Source organism: Cariama cristata, unplaced genomic scaffold (assembly GCF_000690535.1).
Source record: "Cariama cristata isolate BGI_N322 unplaced genomic scaffold, ASM69053v1 scaffold27124, whole genome shotgun sequence".
In the NCBI taxonomy this organism is placed as follows: Eukaryota; Metazoa; Chordata; class Aves; order Cariamiformes; family Cariamidae; genus Cariama; species Cariama cristata.
In genome coordinates this window covers 18,232-34,378 of record NW_009613966.1, presented here as the reverse complement: position 1 = coordinate 34,378, position 16,147 = coordinate 18,232, and the positions used below count along the sequence as shown (strand labels likewise).

The 16,147-nt window shown below is 38.9% G+C and overlaps 1 protein-coding gene across 1 annotated transcript; it reads left to right on the top strand.

Moving 5' to 3' along the window:
* Positions 1–5,685: 5,685 nt before the first annotated feature.
* On the top strand, positions 5,686–15,971 carry AMPD3 (adenosine monophosphate deaminase 3; the record flags this gene model as incomplete). Its single annotated transcript, XM_009699237.1, is given in 9 exon segments — positions 5,686–5,880; positions 6,127–6,258; positions 7,136–7,299; positions 8,483–8,609; positions 9,440–9,607; positions 11,652–11,789; positions 13,454–13,627; positions 14,754–14,864; positions 15,795–15,971. Coding segments are annotated over 9 exon segments (1,386 nt in total), but the record flags the coding sequence as incomplete, so codon positions are not given.
* Between the last annotated feature and the right edge of the window lie 176 nt (positions 15,972–16,147).

Here is a 16,147-nt window from a genome sequence, read left to right as displayed (position 1 = left end):
GAATGCCTCTGTGCACCTCTGTTATCATTACATGTAATGGTGCCTTACCACTGTTAAGTGGCAGTAAAACTGTATTTTATGCTTTCGGAGCGCTGTGCATACTACTGCTCCACTCCTCTCTTGCAGAGATGCTGAGGTAAGTTCTTGTGTCTACCCTCAGTCTTGCAAGTGGGCACAAAATGTGCATTTTGCAACGAGTACGGCCAAACGAGAAGGGACTCACATCTCCTGTCTCTCCTGATTTCTGGGTTTCTCTGGGTGGCATAAGTATGAATTAGACAAGCTCCCGAGGGCTTCTGCCCAGCTCTAGGGACTATTTCGGCTGCCAGGAGCAGTACTGCACTACACTAGGGCAGAGTATTTTGTGTCTTCTGCATCTCATGCCTATTACAAAGCTGCAAGGAAAGACTCAAGGTCATTGTATAAAACTGTTGCATCCTATCTGAAAAGCTAATGCAGTATGAATACATTGGTGAGCCAGGAATCTGGCAGTGGGATGTGGAATTATTTCCCTTCAACCCAGCATTGAAGTAACAGCTGCAGAGGATTCAGTGTCAAGTTCATGAAGCCCATAGCTATTGGGGTAGAAGTATTTACAAGTGAAAGTGCACATGTTTAGAAAATCAGGTAGTTTGCAGCTGGGGATACTACTAGTCTATGCGCTGGAAAAGTTCACTATCATTAAAGGGGCTGCCCTCGGCATTTATTTTTCTGTATTTATGACTTACTGCTCTGAATCTAGACCATATGCCTAATTCAGTGCAATGCTTTGTTTCTGATATGCATAGATAAGCATCCATAAAACAGATCTGAGGTGGATATTTTGTGGAGATTTGAGAGGCAGTGGAAGCAAAGAGAAGCAATGCAGGAAGATGAGGGAGGCAGAGTGGTTTAGGGAAGCTGGTGCTGGGGAGACATGATTTGGAGGGCAATGGCAACTCCTTCAAGCTGTAAGTTGTACACAGATGTAAGCATCTTGACTGGGAAGTACAAGCATTTCATCCACAAAGCCTGCAGACAGAATGGCACAGGTGGTGAGGTCAATAAGGAAAGGAAAAGGCTAGCCTGAACTGGGAAGGTGCAGAGGAAGACAGGCTGGATTTATTACATGGAGAATTGCTGAGTAAAGGGAATTCTACAATCATTTAATTGCAAGAAAGCTGATGACCATCATTGCATGAGTGAGAGGATGGCATGAAAAGAATTAAGGAACCCTTTGTGTTAATAATTGTTTTCATTTGTTAAAAACATGGGTTCACTGAAGGCATATTATGTGTTCCAAAATAGGCTTCTGTGACTCATTGTGTTTCTTCTTCTCATTGAAGATTAATGTGACCTTGAGTAAAAGGTTTCGTCCTGGGGGAGGGGAGAATAAGAACTGTGACAGGAAATTTGGCTGAGGGCACGCAGCCGAGGGTTTTTTCCACTAAGAGGAAACTGGTCTGGAGTGGCACTGTAACAAATTTGGAAATGGAAGCAGAATGTTTGCAAATAGAAGCAAATAGACCTTGTAGTAGGGGCTTGTTACTCATGGCCCAGAAGAGCCTCAGCTTACTTCATGTATTATACGAAGAACAAAATAATAATAGCTTAAAATGAGACTGGTTTTGTCTTTCGGGGGGAAGGGAGGAGGCAGAGGAGGCAAAGGAGGCATTTGTGACCCTCATATGAACTCAATCTGTTGAATTCTTTTAGTAGATGCCTTTCATAATAAATAACAATTAGTAACAACTTCTTAGCATGATAACATTTCAACTAAAAAAAAATTTTAAATCCCTAACCAAATCAGACCATATAAGCTATGTCTAAGAATTCTGTGTTTAGATGCTTCACTTAGATAGGATTGCACCCTGAATTATGAAAATGCAGGAAAGCAGACACATTAATTAATTATGTGTTAGTGTAGGTCAAAGCTCAAGTCATTAAAACCTTCCAAAAAGTTGCATTGCTTCTAAAAAACAATGAAGAAAAAGCTGTGTGATACTCTGTAAGACTTGCCTTGTTCCTGAACTTGCTGCTTGTCTAAAGGTCAAAATATATTGGGTAATTAAAAAAGGTAGCCAAAGTACTGCATATTCTCTGGAAAAAGCATGAAAGAGACTCCAGGAAAGTCTTTCTACTCTTAGGAAATAAATATATTTAGGGAGAGGGAGGAGAAAAAAAAAAAATCTTGGTTCACAGAGAATAAGCCTGATGTGGTTAGCTCAGCTATAGAGCTATGTGTGATATGCTTGTGGGGGCTGCAGAAGATTTCACAGGAGCCTACTGAATTGCAGAGGCACACTTAAGAGAATTATTTCTCAAAGGGAAGCAGGACTTCAAAAGAAATACAGTTACTACTGTGTCATGATCCTTGCATATAAGCAAACAAAAGAAACAAAATGTCTCCTTGCTTTCGTCCTTGCTCTCCTAACAGTAGTGAATTCATGCTGATGTAAATAAAGAGGAAGTGATTTGGTTTGGTTTTTTTCAAGACTCATTAATTCCCACAGCAGAGCCACGACTAGAACTAGTGTATTCTGAAATTCAATAAACTACACTTTTTTTTTTACACCTAGTATTCTATGCTTATGACTTGCTTTTCCGGAATGTTTAGAGCTTATAGGGCATCTATTAACTGTTATTTCACTCTCCCATACAAGTTGACCAAGCCTAGTAGTTTGTAGTATTTCACTGGTCCAGGAAGCATTTATAGTAAACAATGTTGTTTCTAAAACAGAAGATAATTATTAACCTGAGTAAGCATATATATAATGCACTTGCGTTCAAATGTCTATACAAGTACTCTGAGGAGTGTAATAATATGTTAAGCAGAGCTGTTTTTACTATTTTAGACACAGCATTGTTTACTGTGCATTAGTAATGTACTTCATGTTGTGTACTTGGAGACAGTAATATGTTCCTTGCTTTTTCATTTAGCTTTAAAGTGTCTAGCATATTTGAACTAGGCAGTGATTAACAATTAAATGTTAATGTTTAGGATTCAGTTTATATCCTGGTGTTTAGTTATGCTATTAACATTCACATGGAGATAGATTTACCCTTAGAAGGCTGCAACAAATTCTGTATGTATAAACTGCAAATTAAATGACTACATGTGTCGAGTAAAACAGGGGCATTTCTGTGGACCGTGTGCCGTCACGTAAGCTGAAGTTTACATTGCAGGACTATGGCTGTTACTTATTTAGGTGCTCTGTGATCTGTTTCTCACTGATCCTCAAAAGCAGATCAGGATGTCAGCTACTGCTGTTGGTGGAATCTGAAAGGTGCAGACGTAAGTCACTACGCAAAGGGGGAACGCACTGGTCTCATGTTGTACTTGTCCATGTTTGCAGTTCCCTGGACAGAGTCCTGGATGAGAATACTTGCAGAGATGCAAGTTCAGTGACTCCTTATAGCTGGTTTATCTGAGAATTCCTTCTAGTGTGAGTTTCTGCATATAGGCTATGCGGCACTTGTTGGGCCTGTGTCCCTGGGAATGCTAGTTACTTGCATTTTAAAAAGCACAGTGCCGTGGGTTCACACTGTCCCAATGTAGTAAATGACTTTAGGAACTTGTATCTAATGTCACCATCTAGCCTTCGGATCTTGTTACGTCATTGCTTGTAAGACTGAAAAGCCACCTCTCTGCCTCGTAGTCTCTTTTGGATGTACAAATACCTGTATGCAGTTGATCAAATTAACTCTCAAATTGCACCTTGAAAGCCAAATAAGTTTCATTTTTACAGTCACATGGTAGTTTGGGTTTTCTAGCTCCTATTTCCTTTTGTGACATTTCTTGAGAATGTTGTCAGTATTTGGGGTTTTTAAGCCTTTAATTGTAGACAGCAAAACTGGGTGCATTCTGGCAGCTGCATTCTGTGCAGGAGCAAGATCATATCTCATTTCTGCTTTGAAGCTCCTTTCTTACTCTGTATGAGGAGTTAGAGCAGCCTTTTCCACTACAGTTTCACGTAAGACGGCATGGTAAAGTGTTATAATGATTCCAAACCATCTCCCACCAATATACAGGGCAGTACTGTGTGGTGCTTTTCAGACTTGTTATCTGAACCATCCTGTCCCTGTAATACATCATCTTGTAACTTGTATTACAAACGGACTCTCTTGCTTCCTATTCTTTCTGCAGAACCATTCTGCCAGTTGGTCTTGTAAGACTTGTCTCCAATACCAGGCAGTTGGTGCACAAGACAGATGTTAAGAGTAGTGAAAGCTGGCGATTGCTTCTGACCATATCTCTGTGCTCAGGGCCATCTATGTCCAACTAGGGCCTGGGCTGGAGGAAAACGGGAAGCTTAGCAGTCAGGCTGCAGCACTGCGGCTTCTGGGTGAGCTGAAACTGCTTCTGCTAGGATTTGGCAGTCTCGACTTGAAGGCAATTTCAGAGTCTGTCAAGCTGTCCCCAGGGCCATTGTGCTCATTATGTGTCAACTGTGAAATCTAATCAGAAGAGTGGTTTGGTTTGGTTTTAAATTGATAGGAATTTGTTGGTAGGGTAATGTCATTGTTTTGCCTAGGACATGCATTAGGCTGTTTTGTTGTTCAGTCAGAATTTCTGAAGGAAACTGAAAGCAAATGGACCTTGGAGCAGCAGCTCTGCTACTCCACACACTAGATATTGCTGTGCTGTTAGATTCCTTAAGGCCATTATCCTCACCAAGACCTATTCTTCCCTTTCACGTACTTGGTGCTCAGGACCTGCAATTAGTATTACCTGCTTTTTCAAACAGGAAATTGGGGAATATACACAGTTTTCTCCTATTCTTTATTGGTGTAGTTAAGATAATAAAACCTTGACTGCAAGGAAGTGCAATGGATTCATTTTACATACCTGCTGGAGGCACCTAAGGAATTACACATACTGAAGGGAAAACTTAAGTCAACACGCCAAGCCCCAAATCTCATCAGTCATTTCTTTGGATTGGGTTCTAATATAGGCTGTTCAAATAGCAGTGCAAGATTCTGAGCAAAAGAAAACCATACCTGTGGAAACCATGTGGTTCTTGTCAATTCTTTTTTTTAAATGGGACTTCAACAAAAACCTGAAGGAGTACCCTCAGCCCTTCTGTGAAGCTTGCGTTTCCCTTACTGTGTGGAGATCTGAAGAAGCTGAAAAATCTGTCAGCATTATGAATTGCTGCACTGTAATTAAACTTGGAAAAAATAGTGACAAAATCTCTCATATATATTCTGCAGTTCTAGTGACCGAAGATGTTTCATGTGGTTGAAATACAAAAACTAATTATGTTTTTGGAAATGGCTGAGAATTCCAGGTCCTTTTAGTCCGAGAGATGGTTATAACTACAGACTATAACTAGAAAGACATCATTGACTCAAGGATGAAATAAAAGCATACTAAAGGATCAGAGTGCCCCTTAAGGAAGTATCAAATTTAATCTGAACCCAGGTTCTGTGATTGGCATTTATAATGTACCTTAACTTGTTGAAAATGTTTAAATAGGAAACTATTAATTGAGGGCTATTTTGTTTATAGTTTTGATTGTTGAATAATTCCTCCAACCCCAAATCTCAGGGTTCTGAAACATTTTGACGTGCTTAGGCACTAATCCATTTGTTACTTAAGGAATATTTTAGAAGGTTTTACTCATTGTTGTCACTGACATAGATACTTTGCTAATTTAAGTTTATGTATATGGATGATGAGCATGAATAACCTTCTGATTTCAGGTTGATACTCATATCCATGCTGCTGCTTGCATGAACCAGAAACACTTATTGAGGTTTATTAAGCACACATATCAAACGGAGCCCGACAGGATTGTTGCAGAGAAGAAAGGCAAGAAGATGACTTTAAAGCAAGTCTTCGAAAGCCTTCACATGGACCCTTATGACCTCACTGTAGACTCCTTAGATGTTCATGCAGTAAGTTTATTAAAATGACAAAACAAATGAGAAAAAGCTAAGTTGTCTAAGTGTGAAATTCTGGTTTCTACAGTTTTTGCATGATAACTTTGTAAATCAGAATTTGAACTCATGCATTACTTTGCATATTTGAAGTAAGTTAGCATAGGCTTTTTCTTTTCTGTGCCTTTTATTGCTAGGCAATTTAATTTATAATCTATTGTGTGTACTTAAAACCATAGTTATTTGAGTTTTTTCCTCCTCCAGGGCCGTCAAACATTTCACCGATTTGACAAATTCAATTCCAAGTACAATCCAGTGGGTGCTAGTGAGCTGAGGGACTTATATTTGAAAACTGAGAACTACATTGGTGGTGAATATTTTGCTCGTATGGTCAAGGTAAATATATTTCAAGCTTTTCCAGCTGTAGAGAAATGAAGGTTTGTAAAAGATTTGTGATGTCATAATTGTATCTAGAGCTAACACTATGGTTAAGTGATTCCAAGTATTGGACTTGCTTTAGCAATTCATCAGAGAAGGACCTCTGTTAAGTCAACCACTGCTGCTTTCTAAATAATTTTATGAGTCAGAAACTCATACACACAACCTGTGTATGACATCAAAGCAGAGTTGTGTGCAGTTTCAAACTAATGGAAAGCAGCCAAGGGTCGATTCACTGGCTTAATATTTTGTTAGGATGTGTTGGTTAATGGTAGCTGCTGGGGAAGGAGGAGGTAGGGAAGTGCCTCTGCATAAATATGTATCTGCACATGCATGCACAGGCTTCAAATAAATTTCTTACAACAAAAGAATTAGTTTTCATGAACTAGCTGTCAGCTCTTCTCAAATGTACAGAAGTGCTTGTCTAAAATTAATGGCCTTAAAATTGCTTACTACCACGGATTCTGGGTCAGATTCTCCATTGGTCTGCATATTTTATGTAGTCATTTACTACAGTTTAAATAGCATAATTCTGATTTACCGATTTTAAACATATGTCTTACAAAGGTGTTAGTAATAACTGCGGAAGAATATTGTCCTCTAAATCTAGATGTTAAAATTAGTTACACTCAAATGGTATCTGAGATAGCTTGCTAGTAGAATATTTAGATGCCTAAAATAAAATAATGGATTAATAGACAAGAGATTCCCTTTATCTTAAAAGGGTGACAATACAGTTATGTCTGGTCTGAGGAAAATACAATGATAAATATAGTACTAGCTGTAAATGATCTTCAGTGTCCATATTAAAGCAAATATATTTATTACTTAATAGGAAGTAGCCCGTGAACTAGAAGAAAGTAAGTACCAGTACACAGAACCTCGCTTATCCATTTATGGACGGTCTCCAGATGAATGGCTGAACTTGGCAAAATGGTTCATTAAGCATAAAGTTTATTCCCCTAATATGCGCTGGATAATCCAGGTTCCAAGAATCTAGTAAGTAAGCAGGAGCTCTTGGTAATTTTAATAGTTTGAAATCATACCAATGATTTGTTTTAATTTCTGATATTTTTTTAGATGGTTTATGAGCTGTCCTGTAGTTCTATTTATAAGCAACAGCCTGGGAAATTTATTCTTGACCATTGCTTCAGTTTTCCTGACAGTCTGGGGGTGGAAGACAGGAGGTGGGGTTTGAATCTACTCTTTATGAAGCTATTCAAAACTACTGTGAGTTATTCATAAGTCTGAAGATACTAAAACCAAGAATTACAACTGGGTGAAATTAAGGCATGTTCAAAGGCAAGTTAAAATACAATTTAGTAATGAAAATAAATCAACTCTTGAATTCCATAAATGAGTAGAAAAGTCTCTGTAAAACTGTTACCATCAAACTTCCTCAAGATCAGTGAATAAATGACAGTGAACTTGGAAACACAACCCAGATTGCTGATTTGCAAGCTTAAATCAGTATCAGTATTTCTTAGATTTTAAGCATCCTTTGGGACTTTATTAAATGGTTCTCTGTTTCTGATATGGCATATTGTAATACAATCTCCTGTGGTAATTTTGTCAGCCTTAATAGCTGAGCTTCATGTTTTGAAATTGCATAGTTGGAATACAAGTAAAGAGCTGTCATGGTTGCATATACCCCCTGGAGTGTGTTTCTCATTAGGGAGAAAGTTTCTCTCCTTTAAGTTCTTATGCAGCAATTTCTTACTTACATAGCAGAGTCAACAATTTAAGTCATGCACTTAATGACACAGTGAAGTCCTATCCCTCTTTTCTGAGAGGCTCACTAAAGTCGAACATTCTACTTTCATTTGGAGTAGCTACAACTTTGGAAAACAGAATCTTCCACGAGAGGTAATTCATTATCACCCTATCAGTACTTGGATTCCTGTAAGGGAAAGGGTCACTGTTCTTGAGACAGCATCTACCCCTGCATACTGTCTCTATTTTTGGAGCACTTGGGAGCTTCATCAGTGCCTGGATGAAGCACAGTGCCAAGCAGTGCCGGAAACAGAGCACAGAGGCAACCCCTGCCCTGACATAAATTTTAAATTTCTGAATCCTGGTAGAAGCTGTAGAATACCCACAAATAACAGAAAATATGAAAGCGGAGGAAAAATGTAAGCTGATTAAAGAATGCTCACAACTGTGTATATTTTTTCCCCTTCAGTGACATATTTAGGTCAAAAAATATTCTGCCTAGTTTTGGGAAGATGTTGGAGAATGTCTTTGTACCTTTGTTTGAAGCAACAATCAATCCCAAAGACCACAAAGAATTACACCTTTTCCTCAAATATGTAAGTATGTTTGGATTTTCTGTCTCACATGAATTGGATCCTCTCCTGCTCATAAATTTTGTTTGTCCACAGCTGTTTCCAGACACTAAAAAAGCTTCCTCCTCCAGACATTACTTGTATTATTATTTTAAAGCCCTGACATACCATTTAATAGAAGCCTCAGTAAGGTCCTGTTGTCAAATAGTTGTTGTTTATTTCCTCTGAAACAACTCAACACCTATTTATTTGTCCTCTCGGTAATCCTCTCTGTAAAGAATGACCAAAAAAGCATTCGCATGCTCTTGTGCAGAGGGAACATCATAATCCAGGACATGTACTTTGAGCTTGCCTCTGGGACTGTCCTCCAAAAAGGAGTCAACTGAAAGGAAGCACTGTTGTAGGTCCTGATGGGACTCAGGAGAGAAGTGGGGATGTAGCTGCTGGGACATAATTAAAAGAGACATTTCTGAGTATGTCCCAAATCAGAACTTGGAGGTTTCCTGGGAGCCTCTGGCCTTCAGCTGCTTTTCAAATAACAAAGTAGACGAGTTTAAAGGATTATAATCTGGATCTGAGGGAGTCTTACAGGCCTATGCCCCCACAGAGGTCTGAAGGCTTTTGTGCACCTGGGCCTCCTATTTGTCTCAGGAAAAAAATATGGTGGAACTTCCTTCAATTTTCTGCTGTTTGCATGGTATAGTAGGAGGGCAGAGCAGCAAGACTGCTAGCATAAGGACGGAAACAAAGAAAGAGGACTAGATGCTTTGTACAAGCATATCCTGAGGCAAGAGTAAGTAACGCTGAAGTTTGCTTCTTGGAAACACTGATTTCTGTGCATCTCCTCCCACCAGGTGACTGGCTTTGACAGTGTTGATGATGAATCCAAACACAGTGGCCATATGTTCTCTGACAAGAGCCTTAACCCTGACCTCTGGACCAGTGAGAAGAATCCCCCGTATAGCTATTATTTGTATTACATGTACGTGAACATCATGTTGCTAAATAACCTTAGGAGGTAAGTAATCATTTTTCTCCTTTACAAGCTTCCAGAAAGAAAAATCAATAATCTTGGTCTCAGTCTAAGTCAGTGTCTAGATCATGTATCTTTTGAAGCAAAGATTATCTTGAATTACTTTAAGGAGTTCAAGAGGAGTATATGAGTTATTCTGAAAACGTTAACTGCAAAATGAATTCAAATGAAATATTCAGAAATTGTAAAGGCATCAGATTAGTATCTTGGTTTGACATTTGTGTGTATTTTTGTTTTGTGAATTCCTCAAACCTGAATATATCAAACAAAACAAAAGAAGAAACCCCATAAAATTGACTTGCTGACCTTTCCTTGGATTCACAGTGGATTTCCAAATATAAAGTACCTCTTGGTCGTTTGCTGTCTCCTGGTGATTTAAGAGATACAAAGTTATGTTGTGAAATGTTGGTTTAAGGGCTGCTGCTGTTATCAAAGATAGACAAAGGAGGACATAATTATAAACTGCACATCTAGCTAACTTACCTTAGCATGCTCATTGACTCATTCAGTTTTACTACTTTTGAGACCAAAGTCTAGGCAAATAATGCAGGGAGTTATACTGACTGTGAGATCATGAGTGTAAAAGCAGATTTTGGCATCAGGCTCAGTAAAGCCTGAAATTCAACTTCAGGTTATGTTCCTGACTTTGCAGCTGACTCACTGAGTGATCTGCAAAACTGACTCAAATTGAGGCACAGTGAAGTTATTCATTGACATTATGGTGTCATCACTTAACCTTGCAAGGATTTCGTTCATTATTATTCAGAAAATGTTTCGAGATTTTTCTTTTAGAAGGTGCACAGATTTGTCAGTTTTACAGGTCTTATCCAAGTTAACATTCAAAATGTTATTTCTTCTCTCCCACTGCTACCTCAAGCATTTCTTTCTCTACCACCCTATATAATCAAAACTCATAATAAAAACATCCACCTTAAATTACCTTGTACCAGCAACAAACAGGCCTAGTTGTTAGTTTTAGTTCTATAGTGGAAAGGACACCCTAAGTCATCCCTTTCTCCTGACTTCCTTTACATTCTCTGTAGTCTATGTTTTTTTCTTTTCCAAAGACAGAGATTCTGTCAGAATTTATGCATTTCTTTTTTACTTAAAGATGATCTCAACTACTGTTTGAAAATCTCCCTAGATAATCATTAAATATTCTTTACAGCTAGATGAGATAATGACACAGTTCATCAGTGAGTCAGTAAAACTGTTCACCCTGTTAAACATACTGAGTATTTGAGGCACCACAGCCAGTCCATTACAAGACTGTTTTATACTTTTGGTAGTATTAGTGAAGTCAGCAAGCATGGATTACACCCTCACATCCATTTTCAGGAGAAACACTACTAAACACCCATCCTAGAACTGCCTTATACTCCAGCAGTCCTTCTTGAAATTCTTTGTTTTGAACATCTCCAAATACTTATGACACATTTGTCTGCACTGAATAACAGGGTCCATTATAACCTAAAACCTAGCATCATTTTTAATATAGATGATAAAAATAAAATAGTTCTAGAAATTACAGTGTGAAGTCTAGTGTAATAACTAACACTCCTAGAATCATCTCTGTGCTACTGACGGTGTGGTTTTATGCTACACTTAACCTAGTGAGATGGCAGGTTGTCATTACACTAGGTGGTGTTAGCTAACTCTTGGTAATGTGCTTCCACTGCTTCCCTCATTTTGAACCTAGGAATTATGCGGCCACAGGTTGCATCATTTCACTTCTCTTTCCATCTGCCAATTCCCTCAACTGAAATCAGTTCAATAACTGTTCACTCAGTAGCAAAACAATTGCTAAATGAGATGTAACTAGGGAAGGAAAGAAGGAAGACACAATTATGTCAGGTGGTGGAAGGGGCTTGGGTAGAGGGGCCTGCCTCTTTTGACAGCAGCCCACAGGTAGGCCTGATTAGATGTCACGTGAAACTGTACGAGAATGTGTAACATCAACATTTTTTTTAAAATTCCCATATTAATGATAATTATACACAAAACAGATGAGGAACAGTGCATTTTTTTGTTAGTGGAACTTGCTTTTGATTGAAAGAGGCATGTGTACCTTTCTGTTTCGACCTCACTGTGGAGAAGCTGGGTCTATCACACACCTTGTATCAGCCTTTCTGACAGCAGACAACATTTCTCATGGATTACTCTTGAAGAAGGTATTACTTGGTTGCTCACCTAAACTAACCACTATCTGCTTAGACATCAGTCACTGGTTCAAACAGCAGTCACCAAATTGACTTTATCTGGGCAGCCCCAAATTAATTTTCTTAGCAAGGCACAAGTAACTTGTCACTTTGATCAGAAACCCCACCTGGAGTACCACATTCAGCTCTGGGGCTCCCAGCACAAGAAGGACACAGACCTGTTGGAGTGAGTCCAGAGGATGCCATGAAGATGATCTGAGGGCTGGGGTACCTCTGCTGTGAGGACAGGCGGAGAGAGTTGGGGTTGTTCAGCCTGGAGAAGAGAAGGCTCTGGGGAGACCTCACAGCACCTTCCAGTACCTAAAGGGGCCTACAACAAAGCTGGGGAGGGACTTTTTACAAGGGCATGTAGGGATAGGACAAGGGGCCATGGCTTTAAATGTGGGAGCTCTATTTGGTAGATTGGTTGTTCAGTATGGAGAAGAGAAGGCTCCGGGCAGACCTTAGGGCAGCCTTCCAATACCTAATGGGGTCTACAACAAAGCTGGGGAGGGACTTTTTACAAGGGCATGTAGGGATAGGACAAGGGGCCATGGCTTTAAAATGGAAGAGGGAAGATTTAGATGAGATATTAGGAAGAAATTCTTCACTGTGAGGGTGGTGAGGCACTGGAACAGGTTGCCCAGAGAAGCTATTTATCATAGCTGTGTAACACAGCAATATTTTATATACAATTTGATTGTTATGACAGGACAAACGTTATCATTCCTGGCATATCAGTTAATAAAACCCACCACACAACTCATGCCCAGGCCACCATTTTGTAGTTAAAATACTTGGTCAGTGGGTGGCAGACCTGCACTGAGTTTACTCTAATTTTTTTGAAACAGTTCTCTTTTAAGTTGGATTTTCTGGTTAATGCTGGAAAATTCTCTCTGTATTTTTCAACATATCCAAGAACAAAGAAAAATTTTGCCTAAAATCATGTCTGATGTTATGCTCAGAACCAGTAATTCCTAAGATTAGACCCAGACAGAGCAGTACTAGGGCTGTATGTGACCAAGCATTCTCCTTTTCACTCTCCTGCTTAGCTTGGTGCAATAACCTGGCATAGCAGATAATAATAATTTAAAAAACCCATAATAATAATAATAATAGCACTTGTTAGGTTCACAGGTTGGTTAAGACAAAAATAGTAATAAAGTTGAGGTGACCACAGATTATTTATATTATGTGCAGCAGCAAAACATGACTTCTAATAAAAACTTCCTCTGCTCCTAAAATTTACCTATTGGACTGTGGTTTTGAAAATAACAAATTGCTTAGCAGTTCTTACATATCTGTTATCTGTGACTTTCAGGTTTTGGAGGAAGGTGTGCAGTTAGTATCACATGCAGTGCCCTTAATAGTCATACATACTTACTAATCTACAGTAATATTGGTCACCATATTTTTAAATATACGTTGAAGAATGTAAATTATTTTTATAAGGATCAGTAATATTTTAAATTCAGACTTTTAAATATTTTCTAAAGAAGTCAGAGTTTAGCGTCAACTTAATTTTTTTGGTCTTCGTTCTCCCTCTGGAATGCTGTTTGCATTTTATCCAAAGGAAATCCTTCTTTTTTTCATTATCCCATAGTACCATTAAATGCTGATTGTGTTCTGTTTTGCAGAGTCCTGTCCTCCAGTATCTTTATTATCTTGCACAAATACCCATTGCTATGTCGCCACTTAGTAACAACAGCCTGTTCCTGGAGTACTCAAAAAATCCACTACGGGAATTTCTACATAAGGGACTTCATGTCTCTCTCTCCACAGATGATCCCATGCAGTTTCATTATACAAAGGTAACAATTGGAAAAAGCACTTGCCTTTGAATTTGGCAACAGTACCACATAGGCCCAGCATGACCTGAAAGCTATTTTGTATCATTGCTTAGGATATAAAGTTTCATGTCTTTCGTCACTTCATTCATTATTCTTCCTCATTCTCAGTCTGCTCACTGTTAGGTTTCAGAGGGAAATGTCTGATTTCCTAATTATGTCTCTTTTGTACTCTTGCCTCTCTAGTGTTGGCTGTTGAAGTATAGAATGAAGGATGAGGCTGAAGGGAGGTTTGAGCCTTCATAAACAATCCTCTAGAGTGCCAGGAAAGTCCAGTTTCCTTACTAATAAATCTGGGGAAGTACATTACAAAAACATGATGTGGAATCTCTGAAGATGACGTATGAGCTGTTTGCTCAGCAAAGAGAAACTGATTCTTGCCCTTGGGTGGCCTGGCAGGCCAGAAATGCTGGTCACTGGTTTTGATGCCCCAATTTTGTGGTTGGCACTAACTTGAGTCACACTGTGCCTTAGAAGGGCCTCTACATTGCTCAGTTGTCTGTGTTCCTAGAACAAGCTGAACTCTGGCGTGCTTCACCCAGGCTTGCTTCTGGCCCATGACATGTCCCTGCTAGAAAAGCCAGAGAGCTTCTGTGGGGCTTTCTGCATGGATGCAATGCAGCACTGGCTGCGTTACACATAGCGTGGAAGATCCTCAGCTGTGACAGCCCACTAGAGTCAGACCCAACCTCCTTGCGTGTAAGGTCACACATGAGAAATTGCCCTGCTATCTGCCTATGTACATATTCATTAAAGATTTATGACTAGATCCTCCAAGGTGTTTATATACCATGGGATCTCACTTGAAATTGCCTAATAAATGCCTCTAAGGATCTGGACTGCAGGCTGCAATTTCTTAGACTAAGATAACTGGATACCCAGTGCCTATCAATTATTTAACAGTCGCCCTTGGGAAATTTGAAATAAACAATTCTGTTTGTTAGTAATTGTGATGTTAAAGTCTTAAACCTCTAATTTTTCACAGCTATCTAAAGAGCATGTATAAATTCCTCAATTAGTAACGAGTACATATTCCCATTTACATCTTTTTTACATATAATTTAATTTGAAACATATTTTGGTGATACAGGAAGCTCTCATGGAAGAATATGCTATTGCAGCCCAGGTGTGGAAACTAAGTACCTGTGACTTGTGTGAAATAGCAAGAAACAGCGTACTACAGAGTGGATTGTCAGATAAGGTAATTACGGCAAAAAAATCTCTTTTGTGAATGTTAAGGCAAGTAGGAACTGAGAAGTCAATAGTCTGAACATTGAAGAGCAGGTGCTTCTGTGATGTATTTGTGCACGTCCCTATCCTTTTTTCCAGAAATATTCACAAACTATCTATTATGCAGTCTTACATTTAAAAAAGTATTAGTGTTACATTTTTCCTCATTAGCTTTGTTTTGGAATTCCCAAAACATGCAAAGACCAAGTACCTGTTTATACTCATTTCTGCCTCCAGTTCCAAACCTTTAACTATTTGGGTGACATTCCCTTTGCCAGTAATTTTACACATCATGTCTTGCATTGAGTTAAAACAAACTGCCTGTCATAAGCAAGGCACATTTTTGCTTAGAAGGGAGTACTACAGAAAATATTCTGGTTTAGATAGGCAATCATATTAGACTACATTCTCTTCTGGCTTTAAAATTCTATACATCCATGGCTTTCTCTAGGACTTATTTTAGAGCATCCTCTCTTCTACGTGACTTTCAAACATTCCTCTCAAGGAGCTGCTATGTGAAGGGGCTTTACAAGTATATTCTGTTGTTTCTTCCAGTATTCTCTAGTGACAACTATTAATTTTCCTCTTATGCAACATTTAACTAGCAAAAGAAACCTGAGCCTCTTTTTGACCTCTCACGTGAAAGATGTAGTAGTGAAGACCAAATGGTAGCATAAAGGGTTTTAGCAAGCCAGGCTGAGTGCACTGCTGACTAATTACAAACTTTGGCCTTAAAATCTCCAAAACTGGTTAAGACTATGAGGTAAAGTTCAATGGCCAGCTGGTTGAAGCTGCTCTTTTCACTTGCACTGGAGTCTTTCAACTAACAACTACTCAGTTACACAATAAATCAAAGCAGTTGAACTGACTTCTTCCTTTTTATGTTTAATCCTGTTCACAGGAAAAACAGAAATTCTTAGGGGTGAATTACTGTAAAGAAGGGCCTGAGGGAAATGACATTCGAAAGACAAACGTTGCACAGATCCGGATGGCTTTCAGGTACGAGACACTGTGCAATGAACTTAGTTTCCTGTCTGATGCTATGAGAACAGAAGAGATTTCTACTCTGTCGAAGTAGTTACAAACTCAAAGAAACCAGAACATTTCACTCCTAAGCAGGGTAAGACGCTAATTAACATTGAATCATCTGTCTTTGATGCTACCAAGACATAACTGAACAGTACAGGGAAAAACAGAGTATCTATGGAAGGTAAACAGCATTTGCTGCTATCTTTTACTGCATTATTCTCATAG